The 27,975-nt window shown below is 41.7% G+C and overlaps 1 protein-coding gene across 1 annotated transcript; it reads left to right on the top strand.

The window, feature by feature from the left end:
- The first annotated feature begins 13 nt into the window (after positions 1 to 13).
- Positions 14 to 27,560, top strand: LOC103188745 (microsomal triglyceride transfer protein large subunit). The gene is made up of 18 exons (XM_007908827.2): positions 14 to 184; positions 4,351 to 4,541; positions 5,775 to 5,918; positions 9,811 to 9,918; positions 10,798 to 10,914; positions 13,809 to 13,948; positions 14,755 to 14,905; positions 16,433 to 16,590; positions 18,177 to 18,345; positions 19,266 to 19,373; positions 20,147 to 20,359; positions 21,789 to 22,000; positions 23,274 to 23,371; positions 23,842 to 23,963; positions 24,762 to 24,989; positions 25,518 to 25,642; positions 26,344 to 26,514; positions 27,259 to 27,560. Exons 1-18 carry the CDS (start codon positions 124 to 126, stop codon positions 27,428 to 27,430), a joined length of 2,688 nt encoding a protein of 895 aa, XP_007907018.2. The 5' UTR covers positions 14 to 123; the 3' UTR covers positions 27,431 to 27,560.
- The last annotated feature ends 415 nt before the right edge of the window (positions 27,561 to 27,975 follow it).

The raw sequence follows: 27,975 nt of genomic DNA, 5'->3' as shown, positions 1-27,975 counted from the left end.
TTTTTCTCGAGCTACCTTGTCAGAGCGAGTGTACCCATCTCTCTCTGTCTCTCTTTTTTGTTCTGCTGACCTGAGCCTGCCATACAATTTCATTCATTGGGGTAGAGCTCTCTACTTTGGACAATGACCAAAATTTGGGCGCTGTTGATCTTAATAGTTACTTCATCATCAGCTTCTATCAAAAGTAAGTATTTATTGGATGCATCTCTATGACCATGTCTCAGCTCTTGTTTTGGGTGCAGTTTAAAGGAGGGAACGATTGCAGCTTGCCTTTTATCTATAATTATTTAAGAGAAAAGTAGCACAACACTGATTCAATCCTGTATTACTTTATTTGCTTAACCCCATTTGTTTTCCCAGTCCTCCTGTACATGACATTTCACTGTCTATTTGTTTCCTGTCAAATGTATGAGAGCCGAGAAGAGAGGCAAGAATTTGGTGATGGGGGCGAGAGAGACAAAATGACCTATGAATAGTCCTAACCATAGACTGATCTAAGTGTAAATATGGTATTTTCTCATTCTTTTATTCCTCTTTCATTCACTCTATTTTAAGACTGTCAATTTAACTGCACTGGAGCTTAAACTGAAGAAGAGAACGTTGATAATACTGAAATAACTTTTTTTTAGGTCTGTGTGTGTATGTGTGGGGGGTGGGGGTTGTATGGGTGGGGGGATGTTGTGTGGGGGGACGGTGTGGTGGGAGGGGGAAGAGACAATGATTTGTGTGGGACGTCGTGAACTGTAACGAAGGAGGGGGATAGTAATTACAGCATTCTGTATCCACAGAATAATCTATTCAAACCGAAACTGAATATAGTAAATTGTTTTATTGTATCCCTTTCCACTGTATTTTGTATACTTTCGTGAACCCTCATTCTAAATAATGCTGTTGTTCTCAGTATTGCTAGTTTGAGTCTATCCTATAAGATATTCAAATCAAGTATATGATTACAGTGATAGTTTTGGGAGATGTTGGAGGATATTTTATTGCAAAATATGAAATGGATTTAAATCTGTCTGAAAGCAATCAAGAAGGTTCAAAATCATCTAAAAGTACTGCTGTGGCTCCAACCAAGGCCACTTGAATGTAAAGATTGTTTCTCTTTGCCTATTTGATTTGAATGGGGTCTTTATTACAGTGGTGATTTGGGTGCTGTATTCATTATAAGATCAATTTGGGGCAGCAAGATCACTGGTTTGCGGATTTTGTAAAATATGTGAATGATTTTTTAGTTTGAAAGCCTATCTTGCGTACGGTGAGACCTGAATTATTGATTCTAACAGCCAATAATTTGAATGACTATTATGGTGGTAGCTGGTAAACCCTCAACATTGCACTGGTGCATCAATATGTGCCCGGAGGTTTAAAAGTCATAAAACCTTCATGAAGGTGTGACCTATGTACCAACCTCCAAGCGGAGTAATTAGATTATGTTTTAATAGTTAGATGATGAATGGGGGTGAATTGTTTCATTGTATTCATTGAGTCTTTTAATACAATCACATGCAAAGAAATGCATAGATATATGAGATGACTTCTTGCTCATGTGTTCCACAAAGGACAACATCACTAAGTTGCTGACCAAGGCATCTACTAGTGCTACAGAAGAGTATGTACAGAGAAAGGAATGCAACGTGTCCTTCCCAATTGTACAATTGGCCAAAAGGCCATTCCACTTAATTGCATGCAGCAGATTCATCTGCTCGATTCCCTAACTTATCTTTTCCAATTGATAATGTCGAGTAGATTTCCATAGAATGATACAGTATAGAAACAGGCCATTAGGCCCAATTAGTCTGTGCTGGTAAAATGCTCTGAGGTCCAGGTATATGTTCTGTATCATATTCCTGTTCCCTTTTCCTCCCCTCTGGTCCCCACGTGCCATGCACTGTTCTTCGGTTGCCCGGGAACTTCGTCCCAGATCTCTACAAATGTCTCTCTGCAAAAGGCCACTTGTACGTTCTTGAGGCAGGTTATCTGATGTTGGGCTTCTGCTGAATCTGCTGCAATTTAAAGGTCAAATTGAGCATAACTAGATGTGTAATTAAAATATTTAAAAAANTAGTTTTTAACAATAATCTATTTCATATAGCACCTTATCACATTGTTGAGATATCTCAAAGCACTTCACACAATATATTGTAACGTATATTTTGTGGTCGAAAATATGTTTATGAACTAACACATCCTACACAAATCATTCTTTTCTCCAAAAAAGTGGCGGCTCTTAGCAGTATCATTGTTGTCTTCTTTAGTTTAAGCTTCAACCAGTAAGGGAAGGTAAGCACCGTTTCACCTTTAGGCTGCTACATGAAATGGAAGAATGTTGTTAATGCGAATAGCTGCTGTTATCTTGGCTCTCTCTGCATGAAATCAATACTTTAGGATGCACTAAAAAAGTATCTGTGTTGAGAATGATCCCCAATGTTAGAGGAATGAGCTATGGGATTGAAAGTAGTTTCTTGTATTCAAAATGGAATTGAAAAACTATAACCATTAGAGCAAGAGGACATATGGTTAGAGTTGTAAAGGGCAATTTCAAGACAGACACTAGGACTTTTTTCTTTACAGAGGGTAATCAATGACTGGAACAGGTTACCAGGAAGGATGGTTGAGGCTAGGACACTGAACTTATTTAAAAAGCAACTTGATGCTGTGATGGCAGTACAATAGGGTGGGTGTTCAGAAAGAAAGAGATTGGAACAGCCAAAAGAATTTCTTTATCCAAACCAATCTTGTGATCGTTTGAGAACAAGAAGACACAGGTTTGGACTTTCAAAGGGCAATTCCAAGACAGACAGCAGGAAGTTTTTCTTTACCCAAAGGATAATCAATGAGTGGAACCAGTTACCAGGATGGGTGGTTGAAGCTAAGACGTTTAAAAAACAACTTGATCCTTTACGGGAAGACAAGAGGGTGGGTATTGTGGAAGGATGAAATCAAATGGGCTGAAATACTCTCTTCATCCGAATCTTTCTTGTGATCTTGTGAACAGTCATCATCTTAGTCAATTGGTGTGATGCTGATTGGGAGAAATGGGAGGAATCATACACGGGCCCCATTATAAGCTGTCTTGCGAGAGAGAGAGACTGCTTTTAATACAGGATTCCTGAGAACTCACAGTTACCAGAAATGTGGTACAACTTGTGGTTTCTAATGCCGATTTACTGGCTTCCTGGGTAGACTTGCTGCTCTCATGAGCATCTCTAGTGCTGTGTGCATTGCTTGGAAGTCAAGCAGAGGTGACGTCAGCAGTCACCAGATGACCAGCCCCATTATAATGCCAGTGTAAATCTTACGGAGCCAAGACACTGCGTTATAACAGAATCACTCTGTACCATATCACAAGGTGCATCTATCTATTCAGTTATTCTAGCTGCTTATAAGTAGCTGGTATTCTTCTATAATGAGGTGGTCAATGATTTTATTGGCACATCTGGAGTTAATGGGTCAGTTCTGAATTTTCCTTACACCCAATGTGTACATGAAACCATAAAATCTCATCTGCCACAAACAAAGTCTGAGAATCTGTCTACAAGCAGCCAGAGCTCACCTGGGGTAACAATTGTGAACCCTGAAGACTACAGTGAAATAAATGTTAAAATACAATAATGCAGAGAAAGGAATCTGAGTGAAACCCACTTTAATGAATTATTTTTGTCCCTCATTTTAATATCCATTTTCTCCACTGTTTTAATTCTTCTCATATGCTACTACCAGGCCGTGAAACTTCCACAGGTTTCCATATCAATTCTTCTCTGATAAGCTTCAGCCCCACTTTCCTGTATCAGCCTGGCTCAGTTAGTAACACTTCCATGTAACTATTCGAAAAAAGAAGAGTTTCTCCTGGTGTCCTGGCCAACATTCCCCCAAATTAAATTGATCATTAACTTCATTGTTGTGGGACATTGCTATGCACAACTTGGCGGCCTGTTCACTCACAGAACACACAATCACTGCATTTTATAATATATCCTGTGAAGCCTTTGGGACATCCTTTAACATGAAAGGAACTATACCAAATGTAAAGACTATTATTATTTAGGTTGTTTCCTTTTAATTCTCTGAATCTCCTACCATCGCTGGTGTTTTCTCTTTACTTCGCAAAGGGTAACTTGACATGTCTAGTGACCAATGTCAGAGTAGCTTAGCAAAGCAAATTTACCCTGGGCTTTCTGACAAGTCTAGATTATAGATATGAGTGTCTGAGTCTGGTACCGAATTGTTTCTGATAGCCTGTGTGTGTGTTCAACAAAGGCATGTTAACTCAGAAAGATGGTGCTTGTAAATCAGCCCATTTATAATTGTTATATCTATCTGATTCTTATCTGATTATTCTCTTCAAAGGAGCAAAACAGCCTGAACTGAGGTTCAACAATGAGAAGACATACAAGTACACTTATACAATGGAGGTGCTGCTGGACAGAGGGGGCAGAATTGTTGAAGAGAGCACAGGATATAGGATTATATCCAACGTGAACCTTGATATCCTATGGACAAACCCTAGCAATGATAAAGACCATCTTATTAGGGTTGCGGTAGGTCTTTTAATACTAACCATTTTAATTGTGTTTGGGGGGAAGGGAGGAGAACGATAGCTTATCTCAGATGATTTTCTGCATTTTGTTCTCTCTTCTTCCAATGTTTTGCGCTTCCTCACTCCTCACTGTCTTCCCTCAGTCATGGAGCTCCAATTAACAAGCGTTTCTCAAATAGCTACATGGGTTATCCATTACGAAGCTCGCTTGAGCAATGTGGAAAGAACACCCACCACAGCCAAATGGTTTCCTTGCTTTGAGAGATAACAAGGCTGAAACCTGTGGTATTACCCAGAGCCAAATCCTTTTAATGTTGTGATGGGACAGTAGCTCTCAGATGAGCAGAGTGGGGTAGGTTCAATTGGTTTCAAATTGACACCTGGAATGTCCATTCCCCTTCCCAAGCTCAAGCTTACACTTACACACAGCAAGTCAAGGCACTCCAGAAGGATGCTTTAACACCTGAATGGATATTAAACGCACTACAATATGTGGTATTTGATCCACTCACAACCATAAGGTTCTAGGTTTCACCCCAAGTTAGCTGATCTGAGCTGGGGTAGTGGTCAATGGTTTGGTGTTTTGCTCTGTTACCTTTGCTTTACACTTTGCTAGCTTTCAAAAACCGCAGCTACTAATTTTGCAACTATCACAAATTGAGCAGCTTTAAATATTTGCAAATAGAAAACGCAAAAACTCTTCAAGTCCATTTTGCGATTAATGCAAATTAGACCCACAGCTATTTCACTTTACTCTTTAATATTATAAACATTTGCATGGAAATTTGAAACTCATGCAAGTCATGGGAGCTCAAGCATTTGAGAGCTGGTCTGTTAAATACAATACAAATCCTGTTCACTTTTTATTTATTGATTGTGTTTGTTTGAATGGATATTGTTTCTGCACAATTCCATAGAAACCACTGGCATCTTAATGTCAGTCCAAAAAAAGTATCCAAGCTAGGATTCCAATTTATAAAGAAAATTGATGGGGTCTATCATGCTGATCACTAAAAATAGCAGTCTATTTGTTATACCTTTACATTGGGAGTGTTATTTTAGAACTCAGGATATTGATGGACACGTGTTTCTATTTCCTCAATCTCGGAGTACAGTGAAGCCTTAACCCAACGATGTCGTAAAACAATTACTTCAAGGTAATTGTTTTTGTCGGAAGTTATTGCAGTGATTTTTATGTAACTTTATATATATAACGTTATATGTCATTTTCCAGATATCCGATGTCAAATTTGAAACTGTGGCCAATCGTTCTGATGATGAAAACATCTTTAAAGATACATCTGGTGAGGGGATCTTGGGCAAGAATTACCTGTCAACCTTGCAGAGTCCAGTACTTATCCACTGGATCAATGGGAAGGTAAGACAGTCTCCTGCCATGTCAAGATGTTGCAAAGTGTTATGTGGTGGTTTTGACACCAAATACTTTTACAGAATCTTTGATAACAACAACAACAATTTGGATTTATATAGCGCCCTCCATGCCAGATGGCGTCTCAGAGTGCTTCACAGTAAAGAATCCCGGGGCCGAGCCAAGGGGAGGGGGAGGAAGGTGACCAAATGGCGCGGTCGAAAAGAAAGGTCTGCAGAAGATAGATATATACATATAAAGATTGATAGATTATAAAATGCAGCTCTTTCTAAAGGGATTCTTAATGACGATACCAAATCACAAACGGAAATAGCTTCTGATGACCTAGAGAATGTCGCAACAAACCATTAGGAAACCATATTAATAATAATTCTTGCACTTGACATAATGCCTTTCATGTCATCATGAAGTCTCAAAGCTCTTCACAGGATATACTGTAAAATGTATTGACTGTGTATTTTGTGAGTGAAGTGCACAACCAGTTGTGCACAGCAGTGTCTCACAAACAGCCATGGAGTGAATGATCCATTTTATTTGGGAGATTGTTGGCCACGAGAAACTCTCATCTCTTTTTGAATAGTACCATCGGATCTTTAACGTCCACCTGAACAGGGACCTCGGTTTAACGTCTCATCCGAAGGGTGGCACCTCTGACAATGCAACACACCCCCACCACTGCATTGGAGTGTCAAGGCTACAAGTGTTGCATTGAGTGAATTGTTTTGAAATTGAGTTTCCACAGGCCGGCATGACATACTTCTGGTCACCAGAGAGAATCACCATTTGCAACTTGGGTTTTTATCAAGGAATCCAATTAGAAATTGCCATGTTTTAATCCCCAAGTATGTGTTTATAAAGATATAGATCCTAATATTTGCTTGGTCCATCTCAAGGCCTTCCTTGTAAATTGGATATATGTAAATGCATATTGTATTGTGCCTTCCTTGTAAATTGGATATATGTAAATGTGTATTGTATTGTGTCTTGTATTGTAAAGAGTATAAAGCTGTATTTTCAGGAAGGGAAAAGCTCAGCCAGGTTTCCACCATCTGATCACTGTCCTTGTCCTTACCTGGGCATATGTAGTCACTGGGTGAGGCAACATCGGGCTCATTTATGGTGTGATTAAGCAGCCGTGCTGATGCTCACTGTCTCGATAACACATAAAAATAGTGGATCGTGTGAGTTCGTGGAGGGCTGTTGGTATCTGCAGAACTGAAGCCCCTTTAGTAAACTATTCTGATTGCCTAGCTGTAAATATTTTAAATTTCAGTTCTCCAGTTTAATTTGAAACAGTATGCTGAGACTGCCTATGCAATTTAATATTTTATACATCTGAATGATGAGCTCTCTTCTTCCCAGATTGTAAAGTTTAACCTTAACCTCCTCTAAAGTCTTCTCCCTCAACCTACCCTCGCCTGACTCACTGGCTCCCCATCCTTCAGAGGATCGAATTCAAGATCCTCGTCCTCACTTTCAAGGCCACCCATGGCCTTGCCCCCTCCTACCTCTCTGACCTGCTGACACCCTACCAACCTGCCCGCTCCCTCTGTTCAGCAGGCCTGCTCCGTGTCTCCCGCCCGACCCACCCCACCATCGGTGGCCGGATTTCAGCACTCTATAAATGTAATTTTGTTGTTGTTCTCTTTACGCTTAATATAAGTATTGTTACTTTTCCCTACAACCACTCCAATGCTAGTATTTACTCTATGTGATCACCAGAATCCCAAATCAGATCAGACTCATTGTTCCCCTATACCTCACTCACATTAATGTGTCAGCAGCTATTGCAACGATGTGTAAAAAATACTAGTTCAGAAGTAAACTTGTTTACTATTGCTCAGTTACCCGATACTCTGTAACCCGTGCGTATGATTTAAATAATCTGATTGAACAGTTAGAGGTCAAGAACAAGCCAATGGAAATGTGACACATGTAGTTTAGGTAACTTCATTGCTGTAGATAACACAGAGTTTGGTAGATTGCTGCTCAAGAATGCAATAATGCGAGTGGTGCATAGAGTTCAGGGTTCAGTTGTTAAACGTTAAGGGCGAGAAGATCTGAATTATGTTTTACTACCTTTCACATATTCCCAAAAGGAGATATCAGCACATTTAGCAGTGCCTCTTAACTACCCATTATTAGTGTACTTCAAGCTGCTTGTTGGACTCAGCATTTGAACAGTAATTTTGTGAAGAGCTCCTCCTCTCCCCTTTGACCATGTGAAAGGATCATGCATCTTACTCACAGGACGAAATGCATGAAACCACTGAATCCTTCTGAAGAGATAGCCAGTAACCCAGGGACTTCAACTGTAAATATAAATGTTGGGCTGAGTTCAGTGCCTCCTCCAAGTCACTTTTGGTAGATTTGGAGAAAGGAACACATTTTTTGAGAATGAACCCAAAATGTTTAACTTGTTTCACGGTTATACATAAAATGTAGTATTGTTGCACCCATAGATGTCCCCGGCTAAAAAGCCACCCCAATTGTATGCTAATCAACACCTGCAAAATTCTGCATTATAACTGGAATATAATTGCACAGGTCTCTAAATGGCATTGAAGAATATTAAGTCACCATTGCCCTTTCTCTGATGGAGGGTCCACTTTATTCACCCCTATCAAGTGTCGCTATGCCTGACTGAATAATAAATGTTGACTGCACACATTCCTTTGCAGGGTGACAGGAAACGTTCTGTGTCTCAGCATGGTTTAAAGTTCAAAGTCAGTAAGAAATAGAAATACTGATAGGGCATAATAAATAAATCAAAGCTAAATGTGTGGGTTTATATTCACTTGGATATTTTGTCAGCTTATAATTAACGTATATCCTTGCACCTCTCGCAATGGCTCAGTGAGTTACTTGGTGAATAGATGAACCATACAGGTCAACTGGGAAGATCCCAAGTTTGATTTACTCTGTTTCTTCTGAATTAGGTACTGTAGAACTGCAGTCAGGGACACTACAAATATATGCCCACAAAATACACAGTCAATTCACTTTACAATATATTCTATGAAGCCCTTTGGGACATCTCAACAATGTGATAAGGCACTGTATCAGATGCAAGGAAGATTATTCTTAATATTACAAATGATCTGAGCACTTCTGAGTTAGGGAGCTGCAATTCATTTAGGGTCTCCACTCTTCATCACTGTCCAGTGACCCCTGTTGGGTGGGCATTCATATTGATTTTGATTGACAACCAGATTGGGCATCACCTCCACAGTCAAACAGTCTGTTGACGTCTGCTGCCAAAGCTGACATGTGAGAATTAAGAGTGCTCGTCACCATGCTCTGCCACTGTCAAGCACTCTGGCACTCTATCCTGTGTGAGGGGCACTATATAAATGGAAGTTGTTGTTTTTGAAATCTGACAGTAGCACAAAGAACAACAACAACAAAATTACATTTATAGAGTGTCTTTCATGATAGGAGGACATCCCAAGGTGCTGGACAGTCAGGGCTCAGGACCTGAGCATGGGGGAGGGGTGGGGTAGGGGTGAGGGAAGTCAGAGAGGTGGGAGGGCGACCAAAGGCACGATCGAAGAGGAGGGTCTTGAGACCGGCCTTGAAGGAGGCAAGGGAGGAAGCGAGGCGAAGAGACCGTGGGATGGAGTTCCAGAGTGTGGGGGCAGAGAGGCTGAAAGCCTGGCCACCGATGGTAGGGCTTGTCGGGCGGGAGACATGGAGCAGACCGGAGCCCGCTGAATGGAGGGAGCGGGCAGGTTGGTGGGGAGTCAGCAGGTCAGAGAGATAGGAGGGGCAAAGCCATGGATAGCCTTGAAAGTGAGGATGAGGATCTTGAATTCGATCCTTTGAGGGACGGAGAGTCAGTGGAGTCAGGCAAGGTTGTGACCTGTTATTCTTTCCTCAGGTGGAGTCTTTCTACACCTATTCGAATGAGCCTCTGGTGATTCAGAACATAAAGAGAGGCCTTGCCAGTCTCTTCCAACTGCAGGTCAAGTCTGGAAGCGTGAGAGAGGTAATAATGTCCTTAATAAAGATAAACAGGGAAATCACTGCAATAGACAGAAAAAATGCATGATATGCACAGTGGGTCGATCAGCATCTGAGAGGGAATAACGTCCACTTGAGTGACCTTCCATCAGAACACATCTGTTTTGATTTCATGTTGAGTTCTGTGCATTATCATGACTATTGTTATTCATCACACATAGTAATAATTATATTTGTAACAAGTGTTTGATTTCACTGAATGAAAAGGCGAAGGCAAGTCTGGGTCAACTCATTTTGTGTTGGCAAAACAACCTTTTTTTAGGCAGCAGGTTGTTAGAATGTGGAATGCACTGTGTGAAAGGGGGGTGGAAGAGATGCAGTGATAACTTTGAAAAGGGAATTGGACATATACTTGAAAAGGAAAAAACTTTGCAAGGCTACGGGGAATGATCGGGGGAGTGGAACTAATGGATAACTCTTTCAAAGAGCCAGCACAAGCATGATGGGCCTCATTCTGTACTGTAAGATTCTATGATTTAAATACAGCAGGAGAACAGTGATCCTAGTGACTGCAGGAGAAATAGGCCACTGACCCATGCACCACAGAGTTACTCGGCTAATTCCTTATTGCAAAGTGCAACCTGTACCTTTGAGAACCAAGTAATACTCAACTGATTGAGTCTAAAGGATATGAGATTTCTCAGTCTTAGACTTAAGACCATTGTCTTAAAATTTAAAATTGTGCAGAATTTCGTAAAATTCTTAAATTCAATCTTAGTTTTCAAACCGAGTTTTCCTTAGTTCTTTGTAAAGAATTCCCCATTCTCCTTTCTAACTTGAAAGTTTCTCTCACGCTCTCTGTCTCATCTTCTCTTATATGCTATTTTTCTCCCCCGATCTCCAGGTCGATGTCTCTGGTGAGTGCAAAGTTAACTACAAGGCCCAAGAAAACCACGTGACTAAAGAGAAATTGCTGAACAGCTGCAAAGTGGCAAAGAAAGGCTTTGTCAACCACAATAAGGTCAGTGCAGTGGAGGCTTTATTCTAATATGCAGTAAGGAAACCAGTTCTTTCATGATTAAAAGGCACTCAGTATTTCAATAAATGAATAATATTATGCATGGAGTCCTGTAGCTTAGTGGTGAGAGCATTTGCCTCTCAAGTGAGAGGATCTGCGTTCGATTCCTGGCCAGGGCAAAGTGTTGGGCAAGTTTCCTTACTCCATACGCCTCTGTTTACCTGGCAGTAAGTAGGTGCCCGGTTGTTAGTCGATTGACAGATCGCTTTTCCGGGGATAGTAATTCCTTCAAATTTTTTTAAAAATTAATAATAATTTGGTCTCTCAATCCACGACTGTTTGTAGGACACTGCTGTGCACAATTGGCTGCTACATTTTGCCCACAAAATATAGTCAGTTCACTTTACAGTATATTCTGTGAAGCGCTTTGAGACGTCTCGAAGATGTGATAAGGCACTATATCAAATACAAGAATTATTATTAGGTGTCAATATGAAAATACTTCACGGGAAAAAGAATTCTGTCGCTTGCTCTAATAATGGGACAAACCACTTCAAGCAGCTTGTGTAAGAGCAGAGCAGCTGTCCTGCACATCAGTCACTTGGAGTATGTGGTTGGTGAAGCAGTTTCAGAAGATGCCTCAGCTTCAGTTAACACTTTGAGGGCTGCCCCCGAAATCAAAACAAAATAGGTGAAGAATTTCATGGCTGCTTTTCAAATTTGGTATCGATATATTGGTTTTGTGAGTTCTGGAATAGTCTCCATTACTGCCAATGTGTTCCTCAATGGGACCATCCAAGTATCCCTCCTCTGCCCCCTGCTGGCGGCCACAGTCAACCTGTCTCCCTCTTCTGGCACCATCCCTCTCCCCCTCATAAATGCTGATATCACCCGTCCCTCTAAAAAAAACATCCTTCATCCCTTGCCAACTATAGGCCCACCCCCAACTTGCCCTGCCTTTCTGAAGTTGTGGATTGCACTGTTGGTACCCAACTTCACTCACTCTTTTCTAACTCCCTGCTCAAATCCCTCCAGTCCGGTTTCCATCCTGCTACCAGCACTGAGACAGCCCTCGTCAAACTTACAAATGATGTTCTCTCTCTGCGACTAAGGCTTCTTCTGCCTCCTTGTCCTCCTGGGCTCCTCTGCTGCCATCAACATAGTCGGCATCAACACATGTCAAACTCCTCCACTGCCTCTCCTCCCTCATTCCTCTCAATGGACTGGACTCTCCTGGATCAAGACCTACTTGACCCACCACAATCATTTTTTCTCCTCCAACAGTTTCTTCTGCAGTCATCTACAGTGTACCCCAATCCGCTATGTTCAGCCCCCTCCTTTTTCTTATTTACGTGCTCTCTCTCGGGGATGATATCTTCAGATACATGGTCAACTTCCACATGAAAGCAGTTGACACCCAAATCTACTTTACTCCTCTATTCATGACCCCAGGTCCACCAATGTTCTGTCCACCTGCTTGTTACACATCAAGGCCTAGATGAGTACCAAGCTATCATCACTTCTCAACTCAATTTGTCCAATGCACTCCTTACCGGTCACCCCAGCTCCACCATTCATAATAATAATAATAATCCTTGCATTTGATATAGCGTTTTCCACTTCTCTAGATGTCTCAAAGTGCTTCACAGAATATACTGTGAAGTGAATTGACCGTATATTTGTGGGTGAAACGCAGCAGCCAATTGCGCACAGCAGTGTCCCACAAACAGTCGTGGATTGAAAATGACCAATTTATCATTGTTTTGTTTTGGAGGGATTATTATCAGGAATGTGGAGTAAGGAAACTTGCCCAACGTTTCGTCCTGCCTGGAATTGAACCCAGGTATCTCGCTTGCAAGGCGAGTGCTCTAACCACTGAGCTACAGGACTCAAAAGTACAACTGATTAAAAACTCAGTTGCCTGGAACCTTACCCATACCAACATCCACATCTCCATCACTCCAGTCCTTGGCAGGCTCCACTGGCTCTCCGTCGCAGAATGGAGTGATTTCAAATTGCTCACGAATCAGTACCTCTCCAATGTGCTCACACCCCACTCCTCTACCCTTTGCTTGTTCAACTTGGGCCTGCATGTCCGCCAACCTCTCCATTCCACAAATGACAAACGTGCCTTCAGACAATACGCCCAAACCTATGCAACTCCCTGCCTCGACCCCCTTCCCCTTGCCCCCTCTGTATCTGTCTTCAGATTTCCTTTTTCTTCTTTGACCATACTTACGGTCACTTGTAAAGGTGGGGTTGGGAAGAGAGGGAAGTACAGCTGAAAAGACGGATCTTATGGCAGGCCTTGGTTGTGTGTGGAGTGGGGGGAAGAAGAAGACGAGGTGAAGGAGGCGTCAGAACACTTAAAGCTCATCACCAAATCAGATACATTAATGGGCCAGAGCAGAAGAAACTTTACTCTGCATTTTACGTAACCTGGGAGTACATCGACAATTGGTAGCCAAAATGGAAAAGAAACCTAATTGACTGTTTTAGGTTGATTAAGGGCCAAACATATTCATTGGGAGGGGTGGGCAAGGAGAGGAAATTACATGGGGTAATTCCAACAGAGAAGATTGCAAGCCCGAGGCACCAGCCATTCTGCTTCATTGACACTTATTGGTGTTGACATGTTCCCAACCCTGTGAGCCAAGGTCTGAATGGGTCCTCACGGTTTGGTTACCATTTGTCCTATGATGTGGGGGCCATCACAAGGGATGTGGAGGAAGGTACTGCCATCCCTGGTGACTGAGACCAGCTGTTGTTTTATAGTTTCACTATTAATGGCAGCTACAGAACAACAACAGCTCAGTATTTAAAATTAGAAGCACTGACAGTAATCTGAAGAGCTGCACTTGAGGTCAGAATGTTTGAAGTCTTTTCCTTTATTCCAGGTATTAGGAGTCAGCACAAATGCAACATCAGGTGGCATTTTTGTGCTGAAAGGGAACTTCATTCACACCATACTCTATGAGGAGCATCGCCTGATTTCACTCAATCTTCAACAAGAACTGGCAGTCAAAATCATTTCAAAGTAAGACCGGGATTTTAATATTTGGGTAAGGGGAATTGAAACTTCCCATTAGGCACAAATCTTCCAAAAGCATGGTCGGAAGCCTGTTTGACCCCAGCTTTGGAATTTGCAACAAACTACAGAACTTCAAAACTGTAGAAATTAACAACAATTTTTACCCAGAGAGTTGTTACGGTCTGGAATGCACTACTTGAAAGGGTGGTGGAAGCAGATTCGATAATAGCTTTCAAAAAGGAATTGGATAGGTATTTAAAAAGGAAAAATTTGCAGGGTTATGGGGTAAACGTGGGTGAGTGGGACTAATTGGATAGCGCTTTCAAACAACCAGCACAGGCACAATGGACCGAATGGCCTTGTTCTATGCTATGAGGTTCTATGATTCTCTGATTTAGATACCACAGGAGAACAGTGATCCTAGTGACTGCTGGAGAAATAAGCCACTGACCCATATTCCAGAGTTACTGGTATGTTTAGTGGGATGTTAAAGAATCACATAGTATAATCACACTCTCCTGATCGCACACTGTATCCCCTAATATTCTTCTTTTTCAATCACCTATCTAATTCCCTTTTAAAACTATTCAAGGACTTTAATGCCAGGGAGTGTGAAAGTGTCTTACAGCCACTAGGGAAATAATCACCCCCAATGGTGCCAAAGGTAAATTACTGAATTACACAGTATATGAAGACCCTGAGCATATTGAAGGATGGTCCTCGAATACTAATGTATCCTTATCTAGGAACTGCAGAACACCAGTAACTGGCCATTGCTGTATCTCCAGTAAAACAATGTTTTTTTTCTTCAGTCAAAAGTTGGTGTTTCAAGCGACAAAGGCTGGCCCAAAGCAAATCACTGGAAAAGAAGTTAGCGACATTGTTAAATCTGTGAATCCCAAGTTTGTGGCTGTGTCCCTGGTCTCCGAAAATGTCAAAGCAGATTGCCAAAGCTGTCCTTCGGTGAGTGATCAAGCTGGTTTAGACATACTCTTTTATTTATCCTTGGAAGGGAATAGTATTTTGTGCTTGTGACGATGGTGTGCTGGTGCTTGGAATATCTTTCCAGGCATTTTTACCTAAGGGTCAAACAGTATGTGGGGTAAAATATAACAATAATAGTCCTTGCATTTGATATAGCGTTTTATCACATCTTCAAAGCGCTTCACAGAAAATACTATAAAGTGAATTGATTGTATATACTGTGGGCAAAACACAGCTACCACTTGCGCACAACAGCATCCCACAAACAGTTGTGGGTTGATGGGTAAAATTCCACCTAGGTTTTAAGTCTTTGGCTGTTGTTAGTTCAAGCCCACGTTGGGATATAATCTAAGGTGACACTCCAATGCAGGGCTGTAATGCTGCAATGTTGCTGGTGCCATCCTTTAGATGAGCTGCTAACCTTGAGCAGCCTAGTTCATAAGTTCTATTTAAGACCTGCTAAAGTTTTTGAACACACAGAGGTTTTATGTCGAATCAGCACCCCAAAAAAGTTCTTAAATGCATGGAGGTTTTATGCTGAATTAGCGGCCCACAACTCAGCGCTCCCACAAATAGGCCCCCCTTCATGACTCGGCGACCCCATTTTACCTGAAAATCCCAAGCCCTTTCGGGGAGCCAGTCTGCCACTGATCATTTGGGTATCAGTCAGGGAAGAGAAACAATAATTAGTTCAATATTTCCTGTTCTCTTAAAAACATTTGACTTCTGTTTTCCTTCTACCTAACCCTAACCCTAATTGGAAGTACAGCTATGTCATCTTCCAGTATCTCACCCAGGTGATAATTTTTTTACATATAACCTTTTACATTGTGAGCTGTCATGAATATTGACCACAGAGTTTATTCAGAAGCCAAGTCAGATTCTTTCCTCACTTGACATCCACACAAATGCGCCCTCTGGGAGGGGTTGGGGCGGGAAGGGAAAATTACTTTGCAGTAGTTAGTGGCAGCCTTGTCCTTAAGAAGTGTTTCTGAAAGCAACTAATTGCTCATAACCAGTGGTGGATGCCACTATCTATATGATTGTTGGTTCAGGCCAGTGACAAGCAGTTCATATTTCAGAGATGCTTAAGAAAAGTCTCCAATAGTGATTGACAATTTTATTTATTTTTTGTTGTGATTTGAAAACAGACAAATTCCACAGCACCAGAGGCTCTAAATCTGTAGCTCTACATCTCATTGATGTTGTTCTGTAATTTAAAGCAGACATAGGTTCTGTACTAATATGAATGGGTATTGTTAGACATCAGGTATTGTATCAATACCAATACCAATATGGATGTTGACTGCTTCCATTTAGGAGAGATTGTAACATGACTGAACTGTTACATGCAAAGATAACCAGCTGATAAATGAAAGCTAAAAGTATCACTTCCAGTTTGCATAGGTTGTAACCGAGGAAATGTGCTGTGCCACGATATTCTGATAGAGGACAATAATACCAAGGCAGCTGGTAGGTTAAACATGTTCTTCTTTCTTTTGGTAGCTTAAAGAACATTGGCAGAGTGTTCAAAAGGAGCTGGAGCCAGAGAAGCTCGTCAGAGCATCCGCTACTCGGAGCTTCTTGTCCCTGATTCAGACTTTGAGGAAAGCGAAAAAACAAGAGATACTGCAAGTCCTGCGAAGTGCAAAAAGCAGCTTACTGTGAGTCGCTGACAAGGCTATGCCTCTGCTTATGTTCTTCAGTTGCCAGTGACCATTAATGATGCTTTCTGATTCTTTACTCCCAAAATAGGACAAGTACTGTAAAAACACTCATGGACTATTCTGCAGTTTTTTTCTGATCTTCACCAGGCAGAAAATTGTTTTTTGGGCAGAAGCCTAACTTTTAATCCATTTTATCCAAAACGTTCATCCTATCATCAATAAACGACTGGAAAAGTTTCCCAAACATGAAAGTATTGGGAAAGTTTAGAAACTTGAGAGGTAAACTGATCGAGGTTTTCAAAGCAATAAAGGGATTCAATACAGTAGATACAGATAAACTATTTCCTCTGGTTGGGGAATCCAGAACAAGGGGACATAATCATAAAATTAGAGCCAAGCCATTCCTGTTTCTATGTTTCTATGAAAGGGCAGGTCGTTGGGTGACCCAGGGATTCCATTCGTGATTTGTGTCACTTAAGCTCTAAGAAGCAAGAGCAAAATACATTAGAATACATTAGAATATACAGCACAGAAACAGGCCATTCGGCCCAACTGGTCTATGCCAGTGTTTATGCTCCATATGAGCCTCCTCCTGCCCTTCCTCAACTAAGCCTTCAAGCATAACCTTCTATTCCTTTCTCCCTTGTGTACCTATCTAGCTTTCCCTTAAATACATCTATGCTATTTGCCTCAACAACTCCTTGTGGTAGCATGTTCCACATTCCCACTACTCTCTGTGTGAAGAAATTTATTCTAACTTATCTATTTGTGACTATTTTATGTTGATAGCCCCTGGTTTTGGTCTCCCCCATAAGTGGAAACAGCTTCCCTGTGTCTATCCTATCAAAACCTTTCATCATTTTAAAGACCTCTGTCAGGTTATCCTTTACCCTCCTGTTTTCAAGAGAAAAGAGTCCAAGTATGTTCAACCTTTCCTGATAGGTATAACCTCTCAGTTCTGGGATCATCCTTGTGAATCTCCTTTGCACCCTCTCCTGTGCCTCTACATCCCTTCTATAATGTGGGGACCAGAACTGCACACAGTATTCTAAGTGTGGTCTAACCACGGTTCTATGGAAGTTTACCATAATTTCCCTGCTTTTCATTCCTATGCCTCTAGAAATGAACCCCAATGCCTGGTTTGCCTTTTTATGACCTTATTAACCTGCGTTGCCACTTTTAGTGAATTGTGTATGTGTCCCCCTAGATCCCTTTGCTCCTCTACCCCATTTAGGTTTATATTTTCCAGGATGTATGTGACTTCCTTATTCCTTCTACCAAAACAACCAATGAAAAGGATTACAGGAGCCCTGTAATTCGTACAGAATTGCACATGGTTAGCACAATTTCTAAATTGGATCTCAGTGAGGGTCGGCAGCCTATTTAGCTTTGGAGCATCACACCTTAGTCTAAATTCCTCACCACTAGTATCCATATAAATGCATTTCTCGCAGTATCACTGGATTCAGGAGCAGAAATCCAGAAATCCTAGAATTTCTGAATTTCTTTTGGAATCTTTGATGTCAGTCTAAAGCTCTAAGATGAATTGCACTCATTCAGATGTGTCTGCCTTTTCTTCACAGCCCACAGTTGGTTGACGCTGTGACTTCTGCTCAGACTTCAGCTTCACTGAAGGCTATGCTGGAGTTCCTGGACTTTGGGAATGCGAGCACCGTCATCTTACAGGAACGCTTTCTGTATGCTTGTGGTTTTGCCTCTCACCCCAATGAAGAAATGCTTAAAGCATTAATGGTTAGTATTTGCAGCCTGGAACCAACATATTTTCAGATTGATATCTAACATAGATATGATTACAGATGACTTTAAGCTAGTTAGGAGGAACTGTGGAATCCAACAAGGCAGCCAAGGTCTTACATACAATTTGACAGGATTGCATCTGAACTCATCACTGGCAAATAGAAGTTCAATACAGATAAAAGCAAAGGGGTGCATACAGGATGCAAAAATATGAGGAGCAAGTTGAAAGAGATCTAGGGACGTTAGCTGACTAGCTGGTCATTGTGCCCAAACAGTGTGAGCCAGTAATAAGCAAGGCTACTGGGCTATACAGCTATATAAAATCCCCAGATGTTATGCTCAAATTGTGCAGGCCACACCCTGGAGTGATGCATATGGTATTGGTCACCTCAACCTAAGGGAGTTGCCAAGGTTCTTGAGGGAGCACATTGGAGAGCAGTTAGGCTGATCCCCAGTGTTACAGGGATGAGAAATGACTGGATAAGTTAGACTCCAGTAAAGAGTTCTCCCAGGGATCCTTAGGCAAGTTTCCTTACTCCACATGCCTCTGTTTATCTAGCAGTAAGTAGGAACCCGATTGTTAGTCAATCAGCAGATTGCTTTCCAGGGAAAATAATCTCTCCAAAAAAATAATAATAATAATTTGGTCACTTAATCCACAACTGTTTGTGGGACACTGCAATGCACAATTGGCTGCCGTGATTTGCCCACAAAAATAGACAGTCAATTCACTTTACAGTATATTTTGTGAAGCACTTTCAGACGTCTCAATGACGTGATAAAGCGCTATATCAAATGCAAGGACTATTTTTAATATTACATTCATAGCATTCCCTAACTCTCCTGTTAACGGAGTCTCTGTATGTAGCTAGTTTATTTTTTAACATTGGTAAGGTTTTTTTTGTGTCTAACAGGGTAAACTGAATGGAAAAATTGAGAGCAATGATATCCAGGAAACTGTTGTTATTATCATGGGAGCATTGATTAGAAAACTCTGCCAGAAGAAACTCTGTGAACTACCGGTGAGTGGAAATGACAGTAACTGTTGTGTGTGCCACACATCAATTACTTTTTTCTGAAAATATATATTTATTTATAAAGATAATATTTAGTACAACAGAAATCCAAAACAAACACAACATCTTTTGTTACAATTTTTCCCCTTTCTCCCGATACAAAAAACATGCTGCTGTTTACGGTACATTCCTTCACCACACATAGGTTGTGCACTTTTTTTTGGGACACTCCCTTTAACACAGTCGGGAGTTGCCCCTGTGTACACAACATCTATGCGCGTGCCCGCGCACACCCTGATAAGGCGTGCTTGCCGCTTTCAGAAGGTGCCCGATGTGCACTGTACGTACGTGGACATGTTTATCGTACATACATTTTCGGGACGCTCTTTGGTTAGATCTCAGGCGTCCTTCTGTACAACTATGTTTATTTCAGTCAGTTTTGGGTGCGCTCGTGGGCTTCCCGGTGGGTGCGCCCTGAGCGGGTTGGGACGGAGCAGCTCCTGCCGGGGTCAGACCCCATATGACCTTTGCCATGGTTGAGCCAAACTTCAGCTATGGCTATGGTTAATTATACTGTGGAACTGTAACCCACATTCTATTGCTAGGAGTGCTGCAGAGTGTAGCTCATGATGTGTAAATTACTTATATTTAGAAAGTCAGAAAAATCCAGTGTTTTATGAAACAGCGTTCAGGTTTCCTTTTGTAAATAATACGGTTTTCTGCATTTCAGTTTCTAAACCAAAATTGACTGTAAATAAATAAATTGTATTCCATTTCAGACAGTAATTGAGGCAAAGAAACTGATTCTCGAAGGTCTGGAAAACACAGAGAAGGAGTCTGAGATTATGATGTACATCCTTTCCTTGAAAAATGCCCTGCTCCCCGAAGCAATCCCACTGTTACTGAAGCAGGCAGAGTCTGGCTCCGGACCCATCAGCAACATTGCAGTCAACACCATTCAGAAATACGATAGCCAGCACATTACAGAAAAGGTGACTTTCTTCTTCGTTCCAACTCCTACTATTTTATAAAGTATAATCCTTGCATGTGGAGTCCTGTACCTCAGTGGTTAGAGCACTCGCCAAGCAGGCCGAAACTTTGTGCGAGTTTCCTAATTCCGCACGCCTCTGTTTACCTAGCAGTAAGTAGGAACCCGGTTGTTAGTCGAATGGCAGATCGCTTTTCCGGGGGTAATAATTCCTTCAAAAAAAAAAATTGGTCACTCAATCCACAACTGTTTGTGGGACACTGCTGTGCGCAATTGGCTGCCGCGTTTCACCCATAAAATATACAGTCAATTCACTTTACAGTATATTCAGTGAAGCACTTTGAGACATCTCAAAGACGCAATAGGGCACTATATCAAATCCAAGGATTATTATTATTTGATTTAGTACCTTATCATGTTGTTTGAGAGTCTCAAAGCGCTTTGCAAGATTTTACTGTGAAATGTATTTGCTAAAGTAGAACCATAGAAATTTATCAACGTGTCTGTCCTGACTCTTTAGCAATCCTTTCGGTCATGTTTACTGGCTCTTTCCCCATAATAATAATAATAGTAATAATAATATGCATGTAATTTACTCCTTTTTTGGTATTTATAAATCTGAGTGGCATTCCACTGGTTGGTGAAGTTACCGACCTTCTGGAAATTGAATTAGAAGCACAGAATGGCATGCAAGATTGGTTACTTTACTATTGGGAGAGCCTTCAACTGCCTTGCTTCCTGGATCTCTTTCCCAAATCCCATGGAGGGAATTTGGGAGAGAGTTCCAGAGAGCAGGGCACATCAATTTACACACAATTCAACCCAGTGAGCAAATAGATCTTTTAATCACATTAGACTTCTTTAGGGCTGTGGAAGCCAGTGAGAAGAGGGATCAACAGGTTACATGTGAGCCCAGACACCCTTCCTCCCTCTCTGTTTTCAAGACCATTCTAAGAAAATCTACCCCTCTGACTGAACTTTCTTCAATCATCTCCTTCCTACCCCCTAGTCTCTCACCTTGCTCAGACTCCCATTCCACCTCTGCAAAGTGATAGAAGCAGATTTGACAGTAGCTTTCGAAAGGGAATTGGATAGGTAACTTGAAAAGCAAAAATTTGCAGGGCTATGGGCTAAGAGTTGGGTAAGAGTGCGGGAGTGGACTAGTTGGATAGCTCTTTCAAAAAGCTGGCAATGGACCAAATGGCATCCTGCTGTGCTGTAAGATTCTATGGTTCTAAGTACTTTCAGACATTTAACTGGCAAAAGATGCTGTACAAATGTACGTTGTCGTTGATAACCTCTGGACCGTAGAACCTCTGACCTTTCCATTGTTACTAATGCAGAGCGTAGGCAACAAAAGAGATAGAAATTCCTTAAAGGAAACATAGCGTTGATTTACATACTTTCACAAAACTGATTCTTGCGCTGAACAGGTGAAAAAGGTGATGAACAGAATCTACCACCAGAACCTCCGAGTGTACGAGAAGACTGTGCGAACGTCTGCCGCCAATGTCATCTTTAACAACAAGCCCTCCTACATGGAAGTGAAGAACATTCTGCTCTCTCTCGGGGAGCTGCCTCCTGAGATGAATAAGTACCTCCTCTCCAAAGTACAGGATATCTTGCGGTTTGAGCTTCCTGCCAGGTAAACAACAGAGGATGTTTCTTTCAATAGAGTTTGTAGTACACTTGGCTTAAAATCTGTTGATACATTGAAGGATTTGTTCCTGCACGCTTGTAACTAAACATAGAGCAATTTTAAATTATAAATCACATTATATATGTTATGTTTAATGATACTTTTAAAACCATATTGAGTTTAGTTGAAGTGTGAAGGGATATATTTATTTAATTACTGAGAAGAGGAGAATAGCGTGTAAATGAGCTCAATGTATGAAGGCACACAGGGCAGAATATTGTATTGCCCATCATTTGGGGCAAAGTAGAGGAAGGTTTACTCTGTTGGCTGTGCCACACCTGATCTGAAAGAGCTTGATGCTACCTCTGGATGCCTGAACTGACAATGATCTATTTCTCAGTTTCAACAACCCTTGCCTTCAGCGCCACAATTTATCATTAGTAAAATGCTGATTGCATGCTGGTTTTGTGGCTGGAGTTATATCAAAGCCTTGCCCTACCTTCCAACAGTCTCAGATCCTTCATGTGATTAATGAAGTACAACTTTGAAGGGGGTTTCTATGTATAACTATAACACTGGACCAGCAGAGTCAGACAAATACTTCAACAGAGATGCTTTGTTTATGAACAATAATAATCAATGGTTTATTGTTACAGGGCAAAAGCTCAGTGCTATCCAGTGTCCCCAGCAAGGACTGACAACTTTAACTGTCTCTAACAGACCCTAGGGGTGTGTGGTTACCTGGGTTCGCGATTGCCTTTCCTCACTCCCTCACTCTATGTCTGACTCTCACTCACAGCTTCCACATTGCTCAAGTTCCTATAGTTCCTAAACAGAGTTCCTATAGTGAAAGCAAATTACAGATAGCAATATGCTGAATGGTAAAACTATGGGAAAGGATAAATATTCCTCATCTTTACTTTTTCATCTCTGGGATTGTGGGAGTATCTGTGACAATGCCTTGTCTCAAGGGTTGAGTGGCTGGAGTGAGGTTCATGGCTGGGCAGGTTTAACACTGTGGAAGGAGTGGGATTGATGTGTCAACTGTCTTTCTCTTCTGTCCTTAGACCACTCGCGTCACTCCATGGCTTAAAGAAGCCTGCTTTCTGCTGCATTTACCCCTTTGCAGGCTGGACGTTTAAAAACATGTCATTTTTTTTCCCCCTCAAAGTCTTTCACGATTTTCAGTTTAAAAGACCTCTTCGGAATTGTAGATTAGAAGAATAAATGCTGCAGAGAAGCTGGTTTTGATCTTGACCATCTATTTGAACTCTTGCAGTGAAATAATGCGGCAGGTGCTGAAGGAATCTGTCACCCACAACTATGACCGTTTCGCCAAGATCGGATCCTCGTCTGCCTACTCTGGACACATGAAACGTACGTCAGCTGGTGCACCTTGGGGTCTGCTATGGCATAGTGCATTAAACAAGCTGTCCTTTTGCACGTGGGATTCAATCCAGATTGATGGGATCTCATGTCTGCTGAGGTCAGCTGTGCACAGTCCCAGGGTTCAAAGGTCATCTGTGACTGGATGATTTAAGAGGCAATCTGCTGGACCGTGATGGCTACACAACCCTGAAGCTGAAAAAGTTTTTTTACAAAAAAGTTTTACTGCCAATTAAAAATTCCAACTTTTTTAATGGTGAAAATTGGTAACAACGTACTTTAAAGGCCCCTAACTATATTTTGCTCCTGGAGCCTTTGATGTTGAGATTCGGTAGCAAAAGCGGAACAAACGGTGGCTGTGACTATGTGGAGAATCATCGTATGACCAGTGCTCGGTACATCTCCACCCACAGTGGCTGTGGCTATGTGGAGAATCACTGATGGAGTCTCTATGTTTTCAGGGGGCATCGACTCAGCATCAACTTACAGCCTGGACATCTTGTATTCAGGCTCTGGCATCCTGAGAAAGAGCAACATGGATATATTTATATTGAGCCAGGAAAAGCAGATGCATGCAACTCAGGTATATAAAGGTGTTGTTTTTCTCTGAACAGAAGTTTACTCAATATTTTATCTGATAATCAAATAAGAAAAGGCCCACTGCTCCTTTAATACTACTGCTTCCACTGATGGCACAAAATGCAAGTCCCTTATTGGTTGCAAAACACCACGTGTCAGCCTGGCTTGGTTAGTTGTACTCTCACTTCTGAGTCAGAAGTTTGTGGGTTCAAGCCCCGTGTTGGGACTTTCATCTCACTTAGTCTCAAATGACACTCCAATGCGCTCCTGGGGTTGAGCTACATTGTTACAGGTACCTTCCTTCGGATGAGACGTTAAACCAAGGTCCCGTCTGCCTATACAGATGGATATTAAAGATCCCATGGCACCATTTGAAAAGAGAAGGGAGTTTCTCCTGGGGTCCTGGCCAACAATCCCCCAAATAAATTTTGTCATTCACTTTACAGCTGTTTGTGGGACATTGCTGCACACAAATTGGCTACTATGATTTGCCTATAAATTTCACATTCACTGCACATTAGAGTAAATCTTGTAAAGTGCTTTGAACACATTCTCTGCAAAGCGCTATATGAAATAATTTTTTAAACGAATCCTTGCATTTGATATAGCGTCTTATCATGTCGTTCAGACATCTCAACGTGCTTCACAAAATATATTGCAAAGTGAATTGACTATATTTTGTGGGCAAAACACGACAGCCATTTGCGCACAGCAATGTCCTACACACAGTCATGGATTGAGTGACCACATTTTTAAAAAAAAGTTATTATTATTATTATAATGTCAGCATAACTTTTTGCAGGTTGTTATTGAGGCACAGGGCCTGGAGTCTTTAATAGCTGCGACACCTGATGAGGGTGAAGAGGAGCTGGAGTCCTTGGCTCGGATGTCTGCTGTGCTGTTTGACGTGCAGCTCAGGCCAGTCACCTTCTTCCATGGTTACAGTGATTTGATGGCGAAGATGTTCACAGCAACCGGAGAACCAATAAACGTTGTCAAAGGCCTTATTCTTCTGGTGGATCATTCGCAGGTGCCCATCCTGACCTCCCATTTAAAACCTTAGCTTTCAGATAACACAGAATGTAATTTCAAAAAATTGTAAAGAGGAGGTGTCCTTATGGTCACTTTAGCAGCTTTCTGACTCCTCTCTTGAACTCCATCCCTGAGACCCTGCACGTCGCCCCTACCTTCTTGAAAAGATCGCTTCAAGACCTACTTGATCGACTGCACTTTTGGTCAACCTTCCGCCTCCACACCACTATTCTCAGCTCTAGTTTGCTCCCACCCCACTCCTCCCCCCCCCCACCCCCACCACCCCCAACCCAGTCAGCTGTGCAAAGCGCTTTGAGACGTCTTCTTGAAAGGCGCTATATAAACATAAATTGCATTGTTTATCAGACTTGCCGGACTTGACAGTTTTTTGCCTGGCCCACAGAATGGAGTGGCAAACTCCATCTCAGAACGTAGATCAATCCCAGAACAATTGTACAATATCCGTAGCTGAAGAATAGCTGGTGTAGCCTCAGAGGGAAATTATCTCTCCCTTTCTCTTCTTTAGGTTTTACGTTTAGCATCTGGCCTACTAGCAGATGTGGAATTTCAAGGAGGTTTAGCCATTGACATCTCAGGTGGAATGGATTTCAGCCTGTGGTACAGAGAGTCCAAAACCACTGTGGCAAACAGGTGAGAGGCTGCTTCCTTGTGGTAACAACTGTCATTGATAAAGTTTACACAGCTCTTTGTGTAAAGAGCGGGGTGCAAGGTGAGGGGGGGGCATGTTGAGGGGGGGCAGGGTGAGAGGTGGGGGGGCAGGGTGAGGCGGGGAGGTGTGAGAGGGGCAGGGTGAGGGGGGCAGGGTGAGGGGGGCAGGGTGAGAGGTGGGGGGCAGGGTGAGGCGGGGAGGTGTGAGAGGGGCAGGGTGAGGGGGGCAGGGTGAGGGGGCAGGGTGAGGGCGGCAGGGTGAGGGGGACAGGGTGAGGGGGCAGTGGGAGTGGGGCAGGGTGAGGGGCACAGTGTGAGGGGCTCAGGGTGAGAGGGGAATGGAGTGAGCAGGGAGCAGGTTGACTAGGGGGCAAGGTAAGCGAGGGGACAGTGATAGTGGGGCCACAATCACACATGAACACTGTTTTTAAGCTTCACAATTTCTTTGCTCCTAACACAGATACTGTAAAATAGATACCATTGATAGAATAAAATACAAATTTACATGTATATAACACCTGTCACATCAGTCCTACAAACAACCATAAAGCAAATGACTGATTTTATTTGAAGAAATGTTGACCAGGATAGTGGATATGGTGAAAAAGATTCTTTATTCATCAGAGTGCAGGTACATTGTACAAACCTAAATGTTTCGCTTTTATTTGATATTTGTTTTCAAGAGGTGCGATGGTTGTAGTTGGTAACGTTATGGTGGATTCACTGTCTGTGAAGACGGGAATAGAGACCAGTGTGGAAACAGAGGCCCAGCTTGATTTCGTCTCAACTGTGAAATTTTCAGAATATCCATTTTTAGTCTGCATGCAGATGACCAAGGATCAGTTTCCATACAGGTAAGGAATAAGATCATCCAACATAATACTGTGTTGTAAGGCATTAAACAATACAATAGTTCTTTGATTCAGGCAACTATACAATTTAACTGTATCACCATCTTTAGTTCCTGTCTGGAAGAGCCCATTCCTGCCGTATCTCAGTCTGAATCTAATTTTCTGAAACATTACAACATTGTTAATAACACTATTTCACCACTTCAACTTAACTTTGAAGCCAGCCTAAACTGATTGGGATGACAGTCTCCTATGTCTGTGGCTCAGTGGTTAGAGCACTCATCTCGCAAGTGAGAGACCTGGGTTTGATTCCCGGTAGGGCGAAATATTGGGAAAGTTTCCTTACTCCACACGGAGTTTACCTAGCAGTAAGTATATTCTGTGAAGTGCTTCACTCAAAGATGTGAAAAGCACTATATCAAATGCAAGGATTATTATTGTATTACAGCATGTACGTTTTTGCAATGTGTCTTCTTTACTTAACTGGTTTAACTGTAGATTTTGATAGCACTGAAGAGATAACTGAAGCATCAGCTGTGACTAAGCAGTGTTCTCTGTTCACTATCTTTCAAGACAATTTCTAAAGCAGTAATTCAGAATTCACAAACACATTGTCAGCTTTACATTATAGAACAAGAAACTGTATCATTTGTGCTTTTGAAAGGTCAACAACCCTGTTAGCTGTACAACTGAGAAAGCACCATTTCTTGACCAGAACCAATTCTTAATGAGTTTTTGATTTTACAGACAATTTGTGACCAAATATGAAAGGCTATCATCAGGGAAAGCATATGTCTCTCGGAAAGGAAAGAAAATCCTGATTCCTGGATCAGAATTCCCTCTTCATCAAGAAAACTCTAACATGTGTAAAAGAGTGTTTGCAGGACAGTCAGAAACGGAAACATATGACTGGTTCTGAGATCAAGGCTTTCACTGATGACGGATACTGCAGGAAAACAAGAGTTAAAAAAAAAAGTTGTAAAAATGATCGAACAATCAAGAAAACTCACAAGCTTCTTGCTAATTAAAGGGGACGTGTATTTGAATTGCTACAGGATTCTGAATGTTAAATTGACATCTCTGTCTTTCTTACCCATCTCTCCATGCCCCACAATAGCTGGTCGAAGGCATCCTGGGGCAGCCTTTTCACCTGGAATCCCCTTTTCAGTGACATGTAAGATCATCTTGCCTTAAAAGTTAATATAATATAATAATCCTTGCATTTGATATAACGCCATATCATATCATCAAGGTGTCTCAAAGCACTTCACAAGATATACTGTAAAAAAACAATAATAATTTGGTCACTCAATCCACGACTGTTTGTGGGACACTGCTGTGTGCAATTGCCTGCTGCATTTCACCCACAAAAAATATATACAGTCAATTCACTTTGCAGTATATTCTGTGAAGCGCTTTGAGACATTTAGAAGACATGAAAAGCACTATATCAAATGCAAAGAT

The sequence above is a fragment of the Callorhinchus milii genome, unplaced genomic scaffold, assembly GCF_018977255.1.
Source record: "Callorhinchus milii isolate IMCB2004 unplaced genomic scaffold, IMCB_Cmil_1.0 Scaffold43, whole genome shotgun sequence".
Lineage (NCBI taxonomy): Eukaryota > Metazoa > Chordata > Chondrichthyes > Chimaeriformes > Callorhinchidae > Callorhinchus > Callorhinchus milii.
This window is presented reverse-complemented; position numbering and strand designations above follow the sequence as displayed.

Coding starts and splice junctions, on each gene's coding strand:
- LOC103188745 (XM_007908827.2), top strand. CDS start 124: ATGACCAAAATTTGGGCGCTGTTGATCTTAATAGTTACTTCATCATCA. Junction 5,919..9,810: donor TCCACTGGATCAATGGGAAG/GTAAGACAGTCT, acceptor TTCTTTCCTCAG/GTGGAGTCTTTCTACACCTA. Junction 18,346..19,265: donor AAATGCTTAAAGCATTAATG/GTTAGTATTTGC, acceptor TGTGTCTAACAG/GGTAAACTGAATGGAAAAAT.